At 45.6% G+C, this 24,212-nt stretch overlaps 1 protein-coding gene across 1 annotated transcript; it reads left to right on the plus strand.

Annotated features, from left to right (window-relative positions):
- Positions 1-25: 25 nt before the first annotated feature.
- Positions 26-20,714, plus strand: LOC141060284 (gastrula zinc finger protein XlCGF66.1-like). Its single transcript, XM_073556501.1, has 4 exons — positions 26-55; positions 19,991-20,182; positions 20,312-20,491; positions 20,574-20,714. The coding sequence occupies exons 1-4, from the start codon at positions 26-28 to the stop codon at positions 20,712-20,714; spliced, it is 543 nt and encodes a 180-aa protein (XP_073412602.1).
- Positions 20,715-24,212: the final 3,498 nt, after the last annotated feature.

Below are 24,212 nucleotides of genomic sequence, written 5' to 3' on the forward strand. Positions count from 1 at the left end.
GCAGATTGTCCTCGTCCCTTGCACCATGACGGTGCCATCGTTGTATAGGCTTATGGTAAGTGAGTTGGTGTCATCATCTGCTTGGCTTCTGATTTTAATCTGCCGGCTATTATTAGTGTTGCACTTAGACATATATTTATAATATTTGCACAGGGTGGTGTGCCAGGCTGAGAGTTGATCTGTGTAGAATAGCAGGTTGGTTTTTCATAGAATCATAGAATCGTAGAGTTGGAAGGGACCTCCTGGGCCATCTGGTCCAACCCCCTGCTCAAAGCAGGATTCGCTAAATCATCCCAGTCAGATGTCTGTCCAGTCTCTGTTTGAAGACTTCCATTGAAGGAGAACTCACCACTTCTCGTGGCAGCCTGTTCCACTCATTGATCACTCTAACTGTCAAAAAGTTTTTTTCTAATATCTAATCTGTGTCTCCTCCCATTCAGTTTCATCCCATTGCTTCTAGTCTTTCCTTGTGCAAATGAGAATAAAGTTGATCCTTCTACAATGTGACAGCCCTTTAGATATTTGTAGACAGCTATTAAGTCTCCTCTCAGTCTTCTCTTTTGCAAACTAAACATTCCCAAATCCTGCAACCTTTCCTCATAAGACAGGGTTTGCAGACCGGTCACCATTCTGGTCGCTCTTTTCTGAACTTGCTCCAGTTTGTTGATGTCTTTTTTAAAATGTGGTGCCCAAAACTGGACACAATATTCCAGATGAGGTCTGACCAAAGAGGAGTAGAGGGAAATAATGACTTCACGTGATCTAGACTGTATGCTTCTTTTAATACATCCTAGAATTGCTTTTGCCTTTTTTGCTGCTGCATCACACTGTTGACTCATATTCAGTCTGTGATCTATTAGTATACCCAAGTCTTTTTCACATGTGCTGTCACTTAGCCCTATTCCTCCCATTCTATATATGCTTTTTTCATTTTTATTGCCCAGATGTAGTACTTTGCATTTCTCCCTGTTAAAAACCATTCTGTTAGTTGCTGCCCACTTCTCCAGTTTATTTAAATCTTTTTGAATCCTCTCTCTCTCTTCTCTAGTATTAGCTATCCCTCCTAGCTTTGTGTCATCAGCAAATTTAATCAGTTTACCCTCAATTCCTTCATCTAAATCATTGATAAAGATGTTGAACAATACAGGGCCCAGGACAGAGCCCTGTGGTACCCCACTTGAGACATTCTTCCAACTGGATGTGCAGCCATTTATGACCACTCTTTGTGTCCGATCACTAAGCCAGTTATGAATCCACCTAACAGTTGCCTTGTCCATTTCATACTTAGTCATTTTTTCAATAAAGATTGTATGAGTGACTTTGTCAAATGCTTTGCTGAAGTCAAGATATACTATATCTACAGCATTTCCTTGATCCACCCAATCAGTGATACCGTCATAGAAGGAAATTAAGTTAGTCTGACATGACTTATTAGTTACAAACCCATGCTGACTCTGTTTAATCACTTCATTCTTATCCAGGTATTGACATACATGTTGTTTAATAATTTGTTGAAAGATCTTTCCTGGTATAGAAGTCAGACTCACCGGCCTATAGTTTCCTGGGTCCACCTTCTTCCCCTTTTTGAAGATAGGAACAACATTTGCTCTTCTCCAGTGTTCTGGGACTTCTCCTGTTCTCCAAGAATTTTCAAAGATTATGGAGAGGGGTTCAAAAATTTCTTCTGCTATCTCCTTCAGTACTCTGGGGTGTAATTCATCTGGACCTGGAGACTTGAATTCATTTAGGTTAGCTAAGTGTTTCCTCACTATCTTTCTGTTTATAGATATCCTGGATTCTTCTATTCCCTTAATAGGACAGTGAATAACAGTTGATGTTACATTTCCTTTCTGAGAGAATACAGATGCAAAATAGGAATTTAAAAGTTCAGCCTTCTCAACATCCTGTCTTACCATTTCATCATTTTCATCCTGTAAAAATCCTATAGCATCTTTGACTTTTCTTTTACTTTTGACATATCCCCAAAATCCTTTATTATTACTTTTGACATTTCTTGCAAGCCTCAATTCATTTTCAGCTTTAGCTAATCTGATTTGTGCCCTGCAGGTTCTGCAGACAGCATTATATTCTTCTTTCGATATGCCTCCCTCTTTCCATTTTATAAACATTTTTTTCTTCCTTTTTAGCAAGTGCTTAAGTTTTGTGTTCATCCATCCTGGTTTCCTTAAATGCTTCCTATTCTTCCCTCTTTTCGGAATTGTTAACAACTGTGCTTTGAGAATTTCATTTTTCATGATTTCCCATCCTTCCTGGACATTTTTGTCTTTAAGGATATCCAGCCATTGGATCCCTCCAATTCTCTTTCTGAATCCCTTAAAATCTGCCTTTCTGAAATCTAACCTTGACGTCTGAGTCTTCACAGGTCTTCCGCCTCTAGTTATCCAAAATTCTAAAATAGCATGGTCGCTACCTCCTAGGGTCCCAGCCACTTTTACCTCCTCAACCATTTCCTCCCTGTTTATAAGGATTAGATCCAAGGTAGCAGTTCCCCTTGTTTTCTCCCTTACCTTTTGGAAGATAAAGTTGTCAGCAAGAGAGGATAAGAATTTCCTTGACCTGTTAGTTTTGCCTGCGTGAGATTCCCAACAAATGTCTGGATAGTTGAAATCTCCCATGACAACTATGTCATATTTTTTGGAGAACTTGGCCATTTGATGCATAAAGAGTTCATCCATATCTTCAGCTTGCACAGGCGGCCTGTAGTAAATGCCTACAATGGTGTCCTTTCCATTGTTCTGTCCTTGTATTCTTACCCAAACAGTTTCCACAGAACTCCCAGTCTCTGAAGCTTCAATCTCTGTGCAGATATACGCGTTTCTAACAAACAATGCGACACCCCCTCCTCGTTTATCAAGTCTGTTTCTTCCAAATAAGTTGTATCCTTCTAGTCTTGTATTCCAATCATGTGTATTGTCCCACCAAGTTTCAGTGATTCCAATGACATCATATTTCTTTTCCTGTGTTATTAGTTCCAATTCTCCTTGTTTGTTGCCCATGCTTTGTGCATTAGTATAGAAACATTTTATTTTGTGATTGGTTTCTCTTTCTCCAATATTTTTATTAATTAGGTTCTTTCGTCTTTGTTCTTCCTTTCCACTTCTAATAGCAGAGTTCTCAATAGCATTTGTAAGGTGTATGGCTTTTTCTGGTCTTTTGCTTCCCTTCCCATGTTGTTCTAGTTTAAAGCTCTCCTTACAAGTGTAGCAAGGCGACTTCCAAATACCTGCTTTCCAGTCTTCGTAAGGTGCACCCCATCTCTAGCAAGTAGTCCATCGTATAAGTAGTTCACTCCATGATCCAGAAATCCAAATCGTTGCTGACTGCACCATCGACGTAGCCAGTTGTTCACCTGCAGTATCTTATTCCACCTCCTTGTTCCATGGCCATCCACTGGGAGGATGGAAGAGAAGACCACCTGCGCTCCCAGTTCTTTCACTTTCTTGCCTAAGTCTTCAAAGTCTCTGCAGATGGTTTCCAGGTCGTTTCTTTCGGTGTCATTTGTCCCCACATGTAGTAGCAGGAATGGGTAGTCATCTGTAGGTCTGAAGAGTCCTGATATCCTGTCAGACACATCTTTAATTTTTGCACCTGGAAGACAGCACATTTCTCTTGAAGTTATATCCGGTCTGCAGATAGCGGCCTCTGTTCCTCTCAACAGGGAATCCCCCATGACCACCACTCTCCGTTTCTTCTTCACAACATTTTTCTTTCTCCATCCAGGAGGACTCTGAAGGCGTACAAGGTTGCTGTTTGTTGGCAAAGTCTTATCCTGATGTATTTCTTCATCGTTTTCCTGCGTGAGAGCCTGGTACTGGTTTCTGAGCAGTATGGGTGCTGACTGCCTCCTGATCCTCCTGCTTCTCTGGGTCACATGTCTCCATTCCTCTGTTTCTTCAGGTGCACTTCGAATTTCTTCTCTTTCTGTAACATGAAGAGATAATTCTGCTCTGTCCAAGAACTCTTCACCTTCCTTAATGATCTTCAACGTAGCTAACCTCTCTTCGAGATTTTGCAACTTTTCCTCCAACAGGGACACAAGCTTGCATTTGTGGCATGTGAAGTTTGGCTTTTCCACTGGTAAATCTGTGTAAATCTTCCTCTTTGGTGTAATCAGCAATAAGAGTTTCTGGTTTCTCTCTGATTGTGATTCCTTTCCTGGCTTTACTGCTCCTCTGCCCATGTGTTGTCTCCATGTCTGACCCCCTGGTGTCCTGTGTCTCCAGCTCTGTGCTTTGCTCATTTACTCCTTCTAAATTTTGGTTTTCCATTTTTGTGGTTATATAGTAATTATAATCCTTATTTCTAAGAGGGTTAATTTGTAAGAAGTCTATAGGTTGTTTGGGGTTGCAGGATGGTACTACCTTTGGATGCTCAGGTCTCTGGATGTCCAATGAATGCTGCCTGTTGTTTGCAGTCTGTCCTCGAAGAGATTCTTGCTTGGTCCTTTAAATCTTCAATGTCTTCCTCTTTCATAAATAACCTAAAGTCCAGCTCAGACCAGATCCCTTTTCTGTTCCACGGAGTTGATTTTTTCCAGGTTTTGTCTTACAGTTGGCTCATTACAAGGTATAACAAAAAAACACAGAATGACAAATTTGCAAAAATACTCTGCAATAAAAAATGGCAGTAATCAGCAAGTGCTGGATAACAAATACAGGGTATTCAGTTGATACTTTTTTTGCGCGAAAAAAATGAACATCAAGCTGCTCCACCACGTCAAGGTAACCCCTATCGAAGCAGTCCCTATCTAATGTATTAAAAACCTGAACATGTGAACAGTGTCTAATATGAACAGGATTCAGACAGGCCGCTCCCTAGTATGGGCTTGTGGTCTGAGACAGCTCTTATGTGCACGTCACACAAGAGAGGGGTGGGGTCTCCCAAACCATGCAAAGCGAGGAAAAAAACGGATTAAAAACACAAATGTGACATGCACAATTGTGAACACGTCGATCAGACAATGTTCACACCACCCACTAACTGAGATACAACAAGAAAACACAGAATGACAGATTTGCAAAAATACTCTGCAATAAAAAATGGCAGTAATCAGCAAGTGCTGGATAACAAATACAGAGTATTTAGTTGATACTTAAATGTGCATCAAGCGGCTCCACCATGTCAAGGTAACCCCTATCTAAGCAGTCCCTATCTAATGTATTAAAAACCTGAACATGTGAACAGTGTCTAATATGAACAGGATTCAGACAGGCCCCTCCCTAGTATGGGCTTGTGGTCAGAGACAGCTCTTATGTGCACGTCACACAAGAGAGGGGTGGAGTCTCCCAAACAATGCAATGCAAGGAAAAAAACAGATTAAAAACACAAATATGACATGCACAATTGTGAACACGACGAACATATGCGGCTCCGCTCCGTACACCTCGTACTGTACTCATGCGGCTCCGCTCCGTATACCTCGTACACACGTGGCTCCGGCCTGTACACCTCGTACACATAGGGCTCCGCTCCGTACACCTCGTACACACGCGGCTCCGCTCCGTACACCTCGTACACACACGGCTCCGCTCCGTACACCTCGTACACACGCGGCTCCGCTCCGTACACCTCATACACACACGGCTCCGCTCCGTACACCTCGTACACACACGGCTCTGCTCCATACACCTCATACACACACACACGCGGCTCCGCTCCGTACACCTCGTACACGCGGCTCTGCTCCGTACACCTCGTACACACATGGCTCGGCTCCGTACACCTCGTACACATGCGGCTCCGCTCCTTACACCTCGTACACATGCGGCTCCGCTCCTTACACCTCGTACACACGCGGCTCCGCTCCGTACACCTCGTACACACACGGCTCCGCTCCATACACCTCGTACAGACACGGCTCCGCTCCGTACACCTCGTACAGACACAGCTCCGCTCCACACACCTCGTACACACACGGCTCCGCTCCGCACACCTCGTACACACGCGGCTCCACTCCGTACACCTCATACACACACGGCTCCGCTCCGTACACCTCGTACAGACACAGCTCCGCTCCGTACACCTCGTACACACGGCTCCGCTCCGTACACCTCGTACACACACGGCTCCGCTCCGTACACCTCGTACACACGCGGCTCCACTCCATACACTTCGTACACACACGGCTCCGCTGCGTACACCTCGTACACACACGGCTCTGCTACATCCACCCTGTAAACCCCTCCTGACCCCACACAGAAACTTCCCCTCATCCAGCACCATGACAACCAGCACAGCAGAGTCCTGCACACACTGAGGCCCCTGATCATGTGACCCCTGACTCCTCCCCTCCTGTGACCTCATCACAGGTCCTGTGCGCACAGAGCAGCCATATATGTGGAGTGCGGCTCTGCAGGTTAGTGATGGGCAGTCCGGCTCTTCTGGCTCCTTTCCCCACTTTTCTCCCTCCTGTCCCTTCACTATAAAGCCTGGGCCTCATTATACAGCTGTACAGGGGTCTAGTGAAGGCTTTTTAGCCCTTTCCTCAGACTGTAGCTCTTGGGAACAGGCCCTCACTCCTGTCCCTTCACTATAAAGCCTGGGCCTCATTATACAGCTGTACAGGGGTCTAGTGAAGGCTTTTCAGTCCTTTCCTCAGACTGTAGCTGCTGGGAACAGGCCCTCACTCCTGTCACTTCACTATAAAGCCTGGGCCTCATTATACAGCTGTACAGGGGTCTAGTGAAGGCTTTTTAGCCCTTTCCTCAGTCTGTAGCTCATGGGAACAGGCCCTCACTCCAGTCCCATCACTATAAAGCCTGGACCTCATTATACAGCTGTAAAGGGGTCTAGTGAAGGCTTTTTAGCCCTTTCCTCAGACTGTAGCTCCTGGGAACAGGCCCTCACTCCTGTCCCATCACTATAAAGCCTGGACCTCATTATACAGCTGTAAAGGGGTCTAGTGAAGGCTTTTTAGCCCTTTCCTCAGACTGTAGCTCCTGGTAACAGGCCCTCACTCCTGTCCCATCACTATAAAGCCTGGACCTCATTATACAGCTGTAAAGGGGTCTAGTGAAAGCTTTTTAGCCCTTTCCTCAGACTGTAGCTCATGGGAACAGGCCCTGACTCCTGTCCCTTCACTATAAAGCCTGGGCCTCATTATACAGCTGTACAGGGGTCTAGTGAAGGCTTTTTAGCCCTTTCCTCAGACTGTAGCTCATGGGAACAGGCCCTCACTCCTGTCCCTTCACTATAAAGCCTGGGCCTGATTATACAGCTGTACAGGGGTCTAGTGAAGGCTTTTTAGCCCTTTCCTCAGACTGTAGCTCCTGGGAACAAGCCCTCACTCCTGTCCTTTCACTATAAAGCCTGGGCCTGATTATACAGCTGTACAGGGGTCTAGTGAAGGCTTTTTAGCCCTTTCCTCAGACTGTAGCTCCTGGGCACAGGCCCTCACTCCTGTCCCTTCACTATAAAGCCTGGGCCTCATTATACAGCTGTACAGGGGTCTAGTGAAGGTTTTTTAGCCCTTTCCTCAGACTGTAGCTCCTGGGCACAGGCCCTCACTCCAGTCCCTTCACTATAAAGCCTGGGCCTCATTATACAGATGTACAGGGGTCTAGTGAAGGCTTTTTAGCCCTTTCCTCAGACTGTAGCTGCTGGGATCAGGCCCTCACTCCAGTCCCTTCACTATAAAGCCTGGGCCTCATTATACAGCTGTACAGGGGTCTAGTGAAGGCTTTTTAGCCCTTTCCTCAGACTGTAGCTCCTGGTAACAGGCCCTCACTCCTGTCCCATCACTATAAAGCCTGGACCTCATTATACAGCTGTACAGGGGTCTAGTGAAGGCTTTTTAGCCCTTTCCTCAGACTGTAGCTCCTGGGATCAGGCCCTCACTCCTGTCCCTTCACTATAAAGCGTGGGCCTCATTATACAGCTGTACAGGGGTCTAGTGAAGGCTTTTTAGCCCTTTCCTCAGACTGTAGCTCCTGGTAACAGGCCCTCACTCCTGTCCCATCACTATAAAGCCTGGACCTCATTATACAGCTGTACAGTGGTCTAGTGAAGGCTTTTTAGCCCTTTCCTCAGACTGTAGCTCATGGGAACAGGCCCTCACTCCTGTCCCATCACTATAAAGCCTGGGCCTCATTATACAGCTGTACAGGGGTCTAGTGAAGGCTTTTTAGCCCTTTCCTCAGACTGTAGCTCATGGGAACAGGCCCTCACTCCTGTCCCTTCACTATAAAGCCTGGGCCTCATTATACAGCTGTACAGGGGTCTAGTGAAGGCTTTTTAGCCCTTTCCTCAGACTGTAGCTCCTGGGCACAGGCCCTCACTCCTGTCCCTTCACTATAAAGCCTGGGCCTGATTATACAGCTGTACAGGGGTCTAGTGAAGGCTTTTTAGCCCTTTCCTCAGACTGTAGCTCCTGGGCACAGGCCCTCACTCCAGTCCCTTCACTATAAAGCCTGGGCCTCATTATACAGCTGTACAGGGGTCTAGTGAAGGCTTTTTAGCCCTTTCCTCAGACTGTAGCTCCTGGGCACAGGCCCTCACTCTTGTCCCTTCACTATAAAGCCTGGGCCTCATTATACAGCTGTACAGGGGTCTAGTGAAGGCTTTTTAGCCCTTTCCTCAGACTGTAGCTCCTGGTAACAGGCCCTCACTCCTGTCCCTTCACTATAAAGCCTGGGCCTCATTATACAGCTGTACAGGGGTCTAGTGAAGGCTTTTTAGCCCTTTCCTCAGACTGTGGCTCCTGGTAAAAGGCCCTCACTCCTGTCCCATCACTACAAAGCCTGGACCTCATTATACAGCTGTACAGGGGTCTAGTGAAGGCTTTTTAGCCCTTTCCTCAGACTGTAGCTCATGGGAACAGGCCCTGACTCCTGTCCCTTCACTATAAAGCCTGGGACTCATTATACAGCTGTACAGGGGTCTAGTGAAGGCTTTTTAGCCCTTTCCTCAGACTGTAGCTCATGGGAACAGGCCCTCACTCCTGTCCCTTCACTATAAAGCCTGGGCCTCATTATACAGATGTACAGGGGTCTAGTGAAGGCTTTTTAGCCCTTTCCTCAGACTGTAGCTGCTGATATCAGGCCTTCACTCCTGTCCCTTCACTATAAAGCCTGGGCCTCATTATACAGCTGTACAGCGGTCTAGTGAAGGCTTTTAGCCCTTTCCTCCGACTGTAGCTCCTGGGCACAGGCCCTCACTCCAGTCCCTTCACTATAAAGCCTGTGCCTCATTATACAGCTGTACAGGGGTCTAGTGAAGGCTTTTTAGCCCTTTTCCTCAGACTGTAGCTCCTGGTAACAGGCCCTCACTCCTGTCCCATCACTATAAAGCCTGGGCCTCATTATACAGCTGTACAGGGGTCTAGTGAAGGCTTTTTAGCCCTTTCCACAGACTGTAGCTCCTGGGCACAGGCCCTCACTCTTGTCCCTTCACTATAAAGCCTGGGCCTCATTATACAGCTGTACAGGGGTCTAGTGAAGGCTTTTTAGCCCTTTCCTCAGACTGTAGCTCCTGGTAATAGGCGCTCACTCCTGTCCCATCACTATAAAGCCTGGACCCCATTATACAGCTGTACAGGGGTCTAGTGAAGGCTTTTTAGCCCTTTCCTCAGACTGTAGCTGCTGGGATCAGGCCTTCACTATAAAGCCTGGGCCTCATTATACAGCTGTACAGGGGTCTAGTGAAGGCTTTTTAGCCCTTTCCTCAGACTGTAGCTCCTGGGCACAGGCCCTCACTCCTGTACCTTCACTATAAAGCCTGGGCCTGATTATACAGCTCTACAGGGGTCTAGTGAAGGCTTTTTAGCCCTTTCCTCAGACTGTAGCTCCTGGGCACAGGCCCTCACTCCAGTCCCTTCACTATAAAGCCTGGGCCTCATTATACAGCTGTACAGGGGTCTAGTGAAGGCTTTTTAGCCCTTTCCTCAGACTGTCGCTGCTGGGATCAGGCCTTCACTCCTGTCCCTTCACTATAAAGCCTGGGCCTCATTATACAGCTGTACAGGGGTCTAGTGAAGGCTTTTTAGCCCTTTCCTCAGACTGTAGCTCCTGGGAACAGGCCCTCTCTCCTGTCCCTTCACTATAAAGCCTGGGCCTCATTATACAGCTGTACAGGGGTCTAGTGAAGGCTTTTTAGCCCTTTCCTCAGACTGTAGCTCCTGGTAACAGGCCCTCACTCCTGTCCCATCACTACAAAGCCTGGACCTCATTATACAGCTGTACAGGGGTCTAGTGAAGGCTTTTTAGCCCTTTCCTCAGACTGTAGCTCATGGGAACAGGCCCTGACTCCTGTCCCTTCACTATAAAGCCTGGGCCTCATTATACAGCTGTACAGGGGTCTAGTGAAGGCTTTTTAGCCCTTTCCTCAGACTGTAGCTCCTGGGCACAGGCCCTCACTCTTGTCCCTTCACTATAAAGCCTGGGCCTCATTATATAGCTGTACAGTGGTCTAGTGAAGGCTTTTTAGCCCTTTCCTCAGACTGTAGCTCCTGGTAACAGGCCCTCACTCCTGTCCCATCACTATAAAGCCTGGGCCTCATTATACAGCTGTACAGGGGTCTAGTGAAGGCTTTTTAGCCCTTTCCTCAGACTGTAGCTCCTGGGCACAGGCCCTCACTCCAGTCCCATCACTATAAAGCCTGGGCCTCATTATACAGCTGTACAGGGGTCTAGTGAAGTCTTTTTAGCCCTTTCCTCAGACTGTAGCTCATTGGAATAGGCCCTCACTCCTGTCCCTTCACTATAAAGCCTGGGCCTGATTATACAGCTGTACAGGGGTCTAGTGAAGGCTTTTTAGCCCTTTCCTCAGACTGTAGCTCCTGGGCACAGGCCCTCACTCCAGTCCCTTCACTATAAAGCCTGGGCCTCATTATACAGCTGTACAGGGGTCTAGTGAAGGCTTTTTAGCCCTTTCCTCAGACTGTCGCTGCTGGGATCAGGCCTTCACTCCTGTCCCTTCACTATAAAGCCTGGGCCTCATTATACAGCTGTACAGGGGTCTAGTGAAGGCTTTTTAGCCCTTTCCTCAGACTGTAGCTCCTGGGAACAGGCCCTCTCTCCTGTCCCTTCACTATAAAGCCTGGGCCTCATTATACAGCTGTACAGGGGTCTAGTGAAGGCTTTTTAGCCCTTTCCTCAGACTGTAGCTCCTGGTAACAGGCCCTCACTCCTGTCCCATCACTACAAAGCCTGGACCTCATTATACAGCTGTACAGGGGTCTAGTGAAGGCTTTTTAGCCCTTTCCTCAGACTGTAGCTCATGGGAACAGGCCCTGACTCCTGTCCCTTCACTATAAAGCCTGGGCCTCATTATACAGCTGTACAGGGGTCTAGTGAAGGCTTTTTAGCCCTTTCCTCAGACTGTAGCTCCTGGGCACAGGCCCTCACTCTTGTCCCTTCACTATAAAGCCTGGGCCTCATTATATAGCTGTACAGTGGTCTAGTGAAGGCTTTTTAGCCCTTTCCTCAGACTGTAGCTCCTGGTAACAGGCCCTCACTCCTGTCCCATCACTATAAAGCCTGGGCCTCATTATACAGCTGTACAGGGGTCTAGTGAAGGCTTTTTAGCCCTTTCCTCAGACTGTAGCTCCTGGGCACAGGCCCTCACTCCAGTCCCATCACTATAAAGCCTGGGCCTCATTATACAGCTGTACAGGGGTCTAGTGAAGTCTTTTTAGCCCTTTCCTCAGACTGTAGCTCATTGGAATAGGCCCTCACTCCTGTCCCTTCACTATAAAGCCTGGGCCTGATTATACAGCTGTACAGGGGTCTAGTGAAGGCTTTTTAGCCCTTTCCTCAGACTGTAGCTCCTGGGCACAGGCCCTCCTGTCCCTTCACTATAAAGCCTGGGCCTCATTATACAGCTGTACAGGGGTCTAGTGAAGGCTTTTTAGCTTTTTCCTCAGACTGTAGCTCCTGGGCACAGGCCCTCACTCCAGTCCCTTCACTATAAAGCGTGGGCCTCATTATACAGCTGTACAGGGGTCTAGTGAAGGCTTTTTAGCCCTTTCCTCAGACTGTAGCTCATGGGAACAGGCCCTGACTCCTGTCCCTTCACTATAAAGCCTGGGACTCATTATACAGCTGTACAGGGGTCTAGTGAAGGCTTTTTAGCCCTTTCCTCAGACTGTAGCTCCTGGGCACAGGCCCTCACTCCTGTCCCTTCACTATAAAGCCTGGGCCTCATTATACAGCTGTACAGGGTTCTAGTGAAGGCTTTTTAGCCCTTTCCTCAGACTGTAGCTCCTGGGCACAGGCCCTCACTCTTGTCCCTTCACTATAAAGCCTGGGCCTCATTATACAGCTGTACAGGGGTCTAGTGAAGGCTTTTTAGCCCTTTCCTCAGACTGTAGCTCCTGGGAACAGGCCCTCACTCCTGTCCCTTCACTATAAAGCCTGGGCCTCATTATACAGCTGTACAGGGGTCTAGTGAAGGCTTTTTAGCCCTTTCCTCAGACTGTAGCTCCTGGGCACAGGCCCGCACTCCTGTCCCTTCACTATAAAGCCTGGACCTCATTATACAGCTGTACAGGGGTCTAATGAAGGCTTTTTAGCCCTTTCCTCAGACTGTAGCTCCTGGGAACAGGCCCTCACTCCTGTCCCTTCACTATAAAGCCTGGGCCTCATTATACAGCTGTACAGGCGTCTTGTGAAGGCTTTTTAGCCCTTTCCTCAGACTGTAGCTCCTGGGCACAGGCCCTCACTCCAGTCCCTTCACTATAAAGCCTGGGCCTCATTATACAGCTGTACAGGGGTCTAGTGAAGGCTTTTTAGCCCTTTCCTCATACTGTAGCTCCTGGGCACAGGCCCTCACTCTTGTCCCTTCACTATAAAGCCTGGGCCTCATTATACAGCTGTACAGGGGTCTAGTGAAGGCTTTTTAGCCCTTTCCTCAGACTGTAGCTCCTGGTAACAGGCCCTCACTCCTGTCCCTTCACTATAAAGCCTGGGCCTCATTATACAGCTGTACAGGGGTCTAGTGAAGGCTTTTTAGCCCTTTCCTCAGACTGTAGCTCATGGGAACAGGCCCTCACTCCTGTCCCTTCACTATAAAGCCTGGGCCTCATTATACAGCTGTTCAGGGGTCTAGTGAAGGCTTTTTAGCCCTTTCCTCAGACTGTAGCTCCTGGGCACAGGCCCTCACTCCAGTCCCTTCACTATAAAGCGTGGGCCTCATTATACAGCTGTACAGGGGTCTAGTGAAGGCTTTTTAGCCCTTTCCTCAGACTGTAGCTGCTGGGATCAGGCCTTCACTCCTGTCCCTTCACTATAAAGCCTGGGCCTCATTATACAGCTGTACAGGGGTTTAGTGAAGCCTTTTTAGCCCTTTCCTCAGACTGTAGCTCCTGGGCACAGGCCCTCACTCCTGTCCCTTCACTATAAAGCCTGGGCCTCATTATACATCTGTACAGGGGTCTAGTGAAGGCTTTTTAGCCCTTTCCTCAGACTGTAGCTCCTGGGCACAGGCCCTCACTCCAGTCCCTTCACTATAAAGCCTGGGCCTCATTATACAGCTGTACAGGGGTCTAGTGAAGGCTTTTTAGCCCTTTCCTCAGACTGTAGCTCCTGGTAACAGGCCCTCACTCCTGTCCCATCACTATAAAGCCTGGGCCTCATTATACAGCTGTACAGGGGTCTAGTGAAGGATTTTTAGCCCTTTCCTCAGACTGTAGCTCATGGGAACAGGCCCTGACTACTGTCCCTTCACTATAAAGCCTGGGCCTCATTATACAGCTGTACAGTGGTCTAGTGAAGGCTTTTTAGCCCTTTCCTCAGACTGTAGCTCCTGGGCACAGGCCCTCACTCCAGTCCCTTCACTATAAAGCCTGGGCCTCATTATACAGCTGTACAGGGGTCTAGTGAAGGATTTTTAGCCCTTTCCTCAGACTGTAGCTCCTGGGATCAGGCCCTCACTCCTGTCCCCTCACTATAAAGCCTGGGCCTCATTATACAGCTGTACAGGGGTCTAGTGAAGGCTTTTTAGCCCTTTCCTCAGACTGTAGCTCCTGGTCACCATGTGATCTCACCATAACCCTAACAAGCTAATTAAGGTGTGAAATCTTGATCAAAATTATCTCAGTACACAAATCTCCAAGGGTGCCCAAAGTTTTGCATCGCCCCTTTTTCCTTTATGCAATTATGAAATTGTAAAAATGTCTATATATATATATATATATATATATATATATATATATATATATATAATTTTTTATTATTATTTTTGCCTAAAATACAAAGGCCATGTGTCATGTTAGAGGTTCGGCCTTTTAGAGATCATTTCATCTTCATCTTACTACTGCTCACAATAACGGTCATTTTGACCAGGGGCGCCCACACTTTTACACGCCGCTGTCAATGCTTCGTCCCGCTGGTGCTCAATATTTAATAGGGTCTTACTATTAAACTTAATGAAAAGTTTGGTGAATGTCTTTGAGCTGTTATTACTAGAGATGAGCGAATATCGTCGGAGAAGTTGCTATTGGCTAATATCACTTACCGAATAGCTGCATCGGGACCCCGGATCCCTGGAGCGCTCCCGATAATCAGCTGCATGTGTCGCCCTCCATGCAGGTGCTGTGACTATCACACAGCGCGACACACGCAGCTGATTATCGGGAGCGCTCCAGCACACTGAGTCCTGCACACACTGAGGCCCCTGATCATGTGACCCCTGACTCCTCCCCTCCTGTGACCTCATCACAGGTCCTGTGCACACAGAGCGGTCATATATGTGGCAGACACTCCTGGATCTTCTGTTTTCTGGGCCGGTTCCTCCTGTGAGTCCTATTAACCCTTTCGCTCCCTGTATTCTCCTTTCTGACAGGACAATATCTGAATTCGGACAGTGTGACAGGAATTTAAGCAATGTGGAAGGAAAAAATGACAATTTTACTTTATTTCCTCACAAAAATGTGACTTTACCCCAAAATTGTCAGCGTAACAAATCCTTATTTCCCCACTGTAGTTTGTAGACTCCATATACAGATCCCTTAAGTGCGAAAAGAGCTGAATTCCCCACTTAAGTTATTGCATTTTGGAAATTGCCCCCACTGGGAATTTATCTCCAGGTAAAGGCACAATTGTGTCTCCATGGGGGTTGTGCTCACAGCCTAACATCGTGTGGCCTCCAAAGAAATGCCACCCCACACCATTACTGACCACTGCCAAACCGGTCATGCTGAAGGATGTTGCAGGCAGCAGATCGCTCTCCACGGCGTCTCCAGACTCTGTCACGGCTGTCACATGTGCTCAGTGTGAACCTGCTTCCATCTGTGAAGAGCACAGGGCGCCAGTGGCGAATTTACCAATCCTGGTGTTCTGTGGCAAATGCCAAGTGTCCTGTACGGTGTTGGGCTGTGAGCACAACCCCCATATGTTGACGTCGGGCCCTCAGACCATCCTCATGGAGTCAGTTTCTAACTGTTTGTGCAGACACATGCACATTTGTGGCCTGCTGAAGATCATTTTACAGGGCTCTGGCAGTGCTCCTCCTGTTCCTCCTTGCTTAAAGGTGGAGGTAGCGGTCCTGCTGCTGGGTTGATGCCTTCATACGACCCCCTCCACATCTCCTGGTGTACTGGCCTGTCTCCTGGTAGTGCCTCCAGCCTCTGGACACTACGCTGACAGACACAGCAAACTTTCTTGCCACAGCTCGCATTGATGTGCCATCCTGTATGAGCTGCACTACCTGAGCCACTTGTGTGGGTTGTAGAGTCCGTCTCATGTTACCATGAGTGTGAAAGCACAGCCAACATTCAAAAGTGACCAAAACATCAGCCAGACGCATTGGTACTGAGATGTGGGCTGTGGTCCCCACCTGCGGAACCACTCCTTTATTGAGGGTGTCTTGACAATTGCCAATAATTTCCATCTGTTCTCTATTCCATTTGCACAACAGCATGTGAAATTGATTGTCAGTCAGTGTTGCTTCCTAAGTGGACGGTTTGATTTCACAGAAGTTTGATTTACTTTGAGTTATATTCTGTTGTTTAAGTGTTCCCTTTATTTTTTTGAACCATGTATATAGATAGAGAGATAGATAAATAGATTTTTTTTTCTTTACGTTGGAGGGCCCATTTCCAGCTATTTCTGTGTGATCTGTGATTTCTATCTACTCCACTGTGTACAGGATAATAGAGTATAATAAAGTAGTTATGGACGTGACGTAACTAACATTGTGCAGTGACTCTGCTTTCCATATAGTGACAGATATTTCTTGTTGGCGAAACTGTGATATTTTTTCCACTTTAAACCTTTTTTAAACCCCTCTGATCAGTGCGATCACACAACATACAAGCCTCTGATGGCTCCGGTGATGCCCTGTACTACTGTAGTGCCGTGTATCATCACTGCCTGTCAGTGTAATACTAACGGCCCCATACACATGAGATCAGAGTTGGCTGAACGGTCATTTGGCAGACGGCGATCTCTCCCGACTCCCCCATACACACAAATATTCCAGCTTTCCTGTGGTCTGTATGAGAGAGTCACCTCCAGACTCCTCTAGAGGAGGATTATCTACAGGAAGAACAAACGGATTATCCTCTGAAATACAGGATGTCAGATCCTTCTCTGCCCTGACATCATCTGTCGGGAGGCCCCCAAATACATTATATGGTCGGCCAAACCCCCCGAAATCAGTGCTTTCATGGAACTTTAGTGTAATGTGTATGGGGGCGTTATAAGGTAACTTATTGGACGCTGCCTCTGGCCCGGCCTAATAGACCTTCATACATTCCAGCCCAGGCACCATTATTAGGCATGTAAGTATCGGGTTAACTAGGCCGCCCCATACTATCGAGTACTTGGGGCGGGAGGCATTCAGCCAAACTCTGCCACACCTTCTTAGATGCCATGTTTGCTTTTCACAGCAGCAAGTGGTAAAACTGTCAGGGTTTTTGTTGCAGCCTCATCTTTGCTGTCCCTGCGGTGTACATCTATGTTCTGGGACACAAAAAGATTAATTTATTTTTAATAAATGTTTAACATGTTAAAATTTATAAAATGTGTCTTCTGCTTTTTGCATATTTTTTTTCTTCTTACAAGAATTGTTGAAGCCAATTTTTCTTTAGAATCATTTTAATATCGGCTTTTTCTGGAGTTTTTCCTGTAATATGGGAAAGCCTAAGGCCAGAAATAATCCCCATAAATCACTGTACATGGAGACTTTGGCATCAGATCATTTCTGTCCGTTGTGATTGTGGAAACTAAAAATCTTTTCTAAAAGCCTCAAACTTCTGTGTGTGACTCAGAGCTGAGATCTAACGTCGATAGAAGATTCCAGTGCGGGGAAGACGGGAAACCAGGGCTGTGGAGTCGGTAAGCCACAGTTGCGACTCCGACTCCTGGATTTTATCAGGCTCCGACTCCGACTCCTGGATTTTATCAGGCTCCGGCTCCGACTCCGACTCCTTCATAAATGGCCAATTCATAACAACAAATTTACTGTTGTAAAATATTAAACATCGTGCTTATTCAGTTTCTCACCATCATATAAATAATCAGACCACTTAGAGCAAAAACTACATTTATTAGAATACAATTAGAATATAGCAAATAACTTTTATAAACTTTTCTAAACTGTAAGTAAATATGCAATAAACACTTTTATGCAGTTAATAAGAAGAAATCTATAAATTTGTCCTCAGAAAAAGTATTGCCTCTGTCAGATCCTCCTTCATGGATGCCCTCAAATCTGATCTAATTATTTTGAGAGCAGAGAACAACCTCTCTACACTAACTTGTGTTGGTGGCAAAGCAGTAACCACTCGGGCAACATCTCTGACAATGTCAGGATACAGAGGAATCGCTTGTTGCACTGTTATTTTTGATGAACCGTCAAATTTCTCAATTTCTTTTAGTGCACATGAAAAATTCTGCTGACATGTACTGGCTGTGTTCCTTGATGGGGATGACTCTTCTATGCGGGAACGCTTTGCACGGTCCTTGTGATCCAAATATTTTTCGAAATTAAATTCTTCATCAGTTGATGATGAGGGTGAAGATGTGGCAGGACGACCAAATTCTTCTTGCTCCTCCTGACTGTTCTGCAACCCTTTCATCCTTACTGCTATTTCAAACAGAGCTTCTTTTCCTTTACTTAGCTGTTGATCATCTAGAAGAATCCGATGCATTGGGTCTACATAAACAGCTGCCAAAAGAATGTTATTTTGTAATAGTAGCTCCTCTCTCCGTTTCATTGATGTAGCAATGCCACTTGCAATTAACCCTCCTCTTTGGGACAGGCGAAACATCAGGTTCTTCCACTCCTTTAAGAAAATACCTGGAGTTAAGTCCTCTGCTTGTAATTTTTTAGTCACTGTAAATGGGTGCTCCAGCAATTTTTCCAGCTCAGTCACCTGATTCCACTGACTTTCATTTAGCGTCAGTTGAGGGTTAGCCATGTCTACAAGAAAGGTTTTCAGTTCAACCAAGCGCTGAATCATTAAGTAAGTAATGCCCCATCGTGTGGCTTGATCAATAATTGCCCCTTTTCCAGCACGTCTCTTCAAAATTGAGTCAACTTTAGGGGTTCTGGCAACAGTAGCCAATTTTCTCACCTTGCCAATCAGTGCAGCAGCATGTCCTTCTTGCAGACTGTCTCTTATAGCCAGCTGTAGCGTATGCACAACACAGCGCATGTGATGAATGAAAGAACATATTGACACAGTTTCAACAAGATCATCTAAACTATCATGTTGCTGTTCATCTGAAGCAACTTCAGTTTGCTCCTCAGTTACAATACTGTGTTCCTCTATTTCAAACATTTCTGTGTCTGTGGACCCAGAATGTTCTTCTAGCTGCTGGTCACCATCATTACTCTCATTCATTAGCTTAATAGTACTTATCATATTTGAAGCATTGTCAGTTACGACAGAAAGAACTTGCTCTTTTTTAAGTTCATAGTCTTGCAGAACCTTTTCCACCAAGACCTGGAGAAACTCACTGGTGTGATGAGCTTTGGTGTCTTTTACTGCCAATGTCTTGGTAACTATTTCATTTTTGTCACAAACAAATCGGACATTGATGGCAAAATAGTTCACTCTGTGACGTGGGCAGGCATCCATTTTAAGAAACAGAAAGCGTCCCTTGAGAGTTTTTTTAAGTTCTTCCTTTTGTTTAAAAGCTTCTTCGATTACTAATTTTCTAATACTCTCTCTCTCCAGAGAAACACCAAGCTTGCGGGCCATTTCCCCATTCAGACACATAAAAGCTGGTCGTGAAAATAATGAAATAGGCACACTATCCTTTACAACAAGCTCTCTGATCTGTTTTTTAAATGTATCTACTGTCATTGTCACAGTAACTTTGTCACTGACAAAATATCTTGCAACTGATGGCTGCAAAGTTCTCTGCTCCTTTGTTTGGCTGGAAGAGCTGGGCACTGGTTCATTGGTTTGGATGCAGTCTTTCTCATCCACTGCTTTCAGTACTTCTGGATGAAAGTGCTGTAAATGTCTCTTTAGATTAGAAGCTCTGGTAGGAGCATTTTTATCTTTGCCTGAATATGAAAGTTCAATTATGAAATATATATACTTTTTTTTTAAAGCTGGAGTCGGTACATTTCTACCGACTCCAACCAAAACTAACTCCGACTCCGACTCCATGACTCCGACTCCGACTCCACAGCCCTGCGGGAAACCTTCATATAGACGGCCGGTGGGGATGGAGGCAGTGACCGACTCTGGCCAAATCTGTCTCTAGAGCCGTAGTAGAAGATGAAGATTTCGTCCTCATCATGAAGGAGTTATTTCTCATGTCGCGTGTAATGAATATCTCCTGCAGTATTGCTAATGCCGATTCCAGTGTCGGTAATGAGACAAGAATTAGCGTTATGGAAGATGAGTCTATGAGGAACGTGTTCAGCTGCCGACTCCGAGGAGGAAACTGCTTGTTGTCTGTGGCCTAAATATATAGGTTTTAATAGTAGATGTCAGGGAAGAAAACTAAACCCTGTAAGATAATAAATCTCATATGTTTCCCTTATTATCTCCAGTAATTGTGTTATTACACAGGATTCTTATGATGTTACATCAGATCATCTTCTTCTCATTCAGATCTCTACAATATCGGATCCTCTCAGTGAAGATCTTCTACAAAAGAAAATTTTCCTGATTTACCTATCAAGGATGGATATGGACAGAGACAAGATGGCGGAGAGGATGTTACACCTCACCCTAGAGATCCTCTTCCGTCTCACTGGAGAGGTGAGAGATTCTGATGACGTCACATTACATCATTCTTATCTATGGGAATAACAGATGGACAGAACTGGAGAGGTGAGGACTCTGGAAATGTCTGTAGTGACATTTATTAATGTGTCTCTCCATAACCAGGATTACACAGTGGTGAAGAAGACCTCTAGTGATCGCTGTCAGGGCCCTGTATCTGAGGGATGTGGCAGACCCCTGAGCCCAATCACGGGGCCTCCACCTCACCCCCTGATCCATGAGGACATCAATGACCAGAAGATCCTAGAACTCATCTACAAGATGATGGAGCTGCTGACTGGAGAGGTGACACTGCTGGGAATGCTGGGACATTATACAGTAACACTATGAAGGGATCGGGGGATGACGGTATCATTGTATGTGTCAGGTTCCTATAAGGTGTCAGGATGTCGCTGTCTATTTCTCCATGGAGGAGTGGGAGCATTTAGAAGGACACAGAGATCTGTACAAGAACATCATAATGGAGGTTCCCCAGTCCCTCACATCACCAGGTAATAGACAGGACTAAATACACACGGCCTATAATTATCTGTATGTAGAGAATGAATTCAGTCCCTGTATGTGTTTCCTCCAGATCTATCCAGTAAGAGGACAACACCAGAGAGATGTCCCCGTCCTCTTCTTCCACAGGACTGTAACCAAGAAGATCCCAGTGTTCCTCGGGATCATCAGGTAGATGAGAGAAGGTGTCAGGAGATCTCCCCTATGATGTGTAGACGGCTGTGAAGGTCTTGTGCTCAGTCTTGTTTTATCCACCAGTATTATATGTTTTGTACTTGTGTAATGAGAACGGTGGAGATGGCAGGATTAGAGCTGATCATAGATGGGACTTCTCCATCTGTCTGTGACTTTCACAATATTTGTTTCAGGGTGAAGATCTGACCCATATTAATCCTACAGAGACATATGTGAGAGATGATGAGCGGTGTAAAGAGGAGATTCCCACATATGACTACCCAGGTGAGTAGTGACCACTGAATGCAGAGAAGTCACAGATTCCTCTCAGTCACCGGCTGTGGCTGCTTTATCGGTGGTGTAGTCCGGCCATATTACCATGATCACCATTTTGCCTCTAGACCACAACATTCTCCTCCAACCAAAACTGTTCAAATGACTTTGGGCATTGAAAGCCCTTTTCTGTAGGACTTACAACCTGGAGGATCCACCTACTCCCTGGGATTAGAGTGAGGGTGATCCCTTAAAGCAAGATCTATATGATTGCTTGTACCTGACCCAATATAGGCCGAGTGTGCACTTAAAGAGTCATACCGGACACAGAGTTAATGATAGGTCCATTCACCTTCACTTCCATATATGGTATCCAGTATCTCAGCTTCTGCATTCCAAGGATTCCTTCCAGGGTGTTGTCTGAAGACACAGACGCCATCTTGGTACAACATATCTGAACTGACTTATATAAGGTTTAATAATTGATTTCAGTAGCCATTCTCTCCTTCACATTAGGAGACACTGACCGTTACCTGCCCAGATCTGTGACTATAAAGCCAAATGACAGCGTACGTAGAATGTGCTGACAAGATAGAAAATCACTTGAAGAAAGGTATTATGTGCTTTATGTGGTGCTCTGATTACATATTAATCTGTATTACATCCAGCAAAATGTCACCGGCGATGGCGGCGCCTGCGCAGTAGTATCTATAAGTAAGAGATAGAGGCTACTGCGCTGGCGCCGCTGATGACATTTTGCTGGATGTAATTTTTTTTCTAAGCCTCACAATAGCCACAATATTATAGGCATTATCAACAATAATATCAATGCTATTATATGCATTATGTAATAATGGGGGGCGGGTCAGTGAGGGATCAACAACATGTCATAAGCCAATACAGAGGAATATGTAATCAGAGCACAACATAAAGCCCCGCTTACAGCCCCGCCCCAGAGCACGAGAATCTCATTAACTGAAAACAACAAATACAGATTACACAACAACCACAAGACGGATTTCATCACCAGGTATCATTGTAATCAGTATAACGGCGGTGACCTGACAGTGTCTGTAGGTTACTGAGCACAATCCTGCTGACAGGTTCCCTTTAAGACATCTCAGCTCTGCACTATTATACACAGTTCTCTATAAATGTGTAATATTTCTCCATGAAACACATCTGACAGAAAATATTGGACCTTACGATAGTTTAGATTGTGACGTCACCGAGCCCCATACTCTAATTACCCAGAGAGGTTTCACCACTAGCTGCTCATTTATTACTGATGGAGACTGTGGAGTTTGATCATTTCAGTAGATGTTATTGTCTATAGTCACAGTGTTTGATTACAGTAGTGTCCAAAATCCTCTGATTTAACCTCTTCCGCAGCCAGTTTTGTGTTCTTAATCAGGCCCCATTATTAATATCTGACGTGTGTCACTTTATGTGGTGGTAAGTTTGGAATTATTCACAAAGGATAATAGGAAACAGATGGATCTTACAGATTATTTTCCAGCTTCGCACTATACCCTACATACGGTTGTACACTACTGTCTGGGCACATGGCAGTGTTCAGAAGGGAAGGAGCGCCATTTAGCTATTTGAATGCAGATCTAGCTGGAATAGTTTGCAGACACAATGTATTGGGAGCACTGTTCATGGTCACCTGGCAGCTCAAAAGATGTCCACCATGACCATGCTTGGCTCTATCTTCTCTGCTTTCCATATCCCAAGGATTGCCTTGCTCATTGTCCTTTAACACCATTACATGGAATCTGGACTTACACAGGGACCCCTAGGCTTGGACCATGGTGTTACCTGCTATTCTGTGGTGTTAGATGGCAAGAAGAATAGTCAGGTAGCTGGGTCAGAACTAGAAGGACAGAATCAGAAGACACAAAAGTAGTCAGTAAACGGGCCACAGTCACAGCAGGAAACAAACACACAAGCCGCAAGCTGAAAACAAAAAGCAAAAAACACAAATATCCTAAACTAAAAAGTAAAACATGCATTATTTGCAGTTTATTTTTTACTTTTTAGTTTAGGATAATTGTGTTTTTTGCTTTTTTTTTTCTCTGGTTAATGGCCATGTGTTAATATGCACTTACATTGTGCATACACATTAACTTACTTTCTCAGTTCAGACTCCAGTTTTTTTAATCCGCAAGCTGAGCACAGAGGACTGAACCAGAGGAGAACAGCGCTGTATCTGGCAGATTCCGACCATGTGCTTTGCGCTTTAGTAGGGTGAGGTACTTTCCAATTGGCTGAAGTAGGGAGCAGATTACTCCAGCTGGACAGCAGGAACAGATCCCAGATGAGATTGGACACACCATATGCAGAAGCCCTAATATAACTAAATGACAGAAAACCAGAATAGTAGAAATCCCCATAAAGTGATTCCATGTTATAAATTAATTCACTGATGGTTATAATCTATACACACGGGGTCAAAATTGTTGGTACCCCTCGTTTAATGACAGAAAAACCCACAATGGTCACAGAAATAACTTGAATCTGACAAAAGTAATAATAAATAAAAAAATCTATGAAAATGAACAAATGAAAGTCAGACATTGCTTTTCAACCAGGCTTCCACAGAATGTGTAAATCGCAGTGTGTCCACTAATTATCATCACAGGTGTCTACAATCCTGGAATCAGTGAGTGGCCTGTATAGAGGCTACAGATACTCACTGTGCTGTGTGGTGACATGGTGTGTATCACACTCAACATGGACAAGAGGAAGCGAAGGAAAGAGATGTCTCAGGAGATTAGAAAGAAAATTATAGACAAACATGTTACAGGTAAAAGTTATAAGACCATCTCCAAGCAGCTTCATGTTTCTGTGACTAAAGTTGCAGATATTATTCAGAAATTTAATATCCATAGGACTGTACCCAACCTCCCTGGACGTGGCTGCAGGAGGAAAATTGATGACAAATCAAAGAGACGGATAATATGAATGGTAACAAAAGAGCCCAGAAAAACTTGTAAACAGATTAAAGGTGAACTTGAAGCTCAAGGAACATCAGTGTCAGATCACACCATCCGTC

This window comes from Dendrobates tinctorius, unplaced genomic scaffold (genome assembly GCF_039654945.1).
Source record: "Dendrobates tinctorius isolate UK_male_01 unplaced genomic scaffold, ASM3965494v1 ptg000233l, whole genome shotgun sequence".
NCBI lineage: Eukaryota > Metazoa > Chordata > Amphibia > Anura > Dendrobatidae > Dendrobates > Dendrobates tinctorius.

What these genes read in the sequence shown, in the direction of transcription:
- LOC141060284 (XM_073556501.1), top strand. Translation starts at nt 26, where the DNA reads ATGACGGTGCCATCGTTGTATAGGCTTATG. An exon ending in TCTTCCGTCTCACTGGAGAG is followed by an intron (nt 20,183 to 20,311) that starts GTGAGAGATTCT and finishes CTCCATAACCAG; the next exon opens with GATTACACAGTGGTGAAGAA. An exon ending in TGGAGCTGCTGACTGGAGAG is followed by an intron (nt 20,492 to 20,573) that starts GTGACACTGCTG and finishes TGTATGTGTCAG; the next exon opens with GTTCCTATAAGGTGTCAGGA.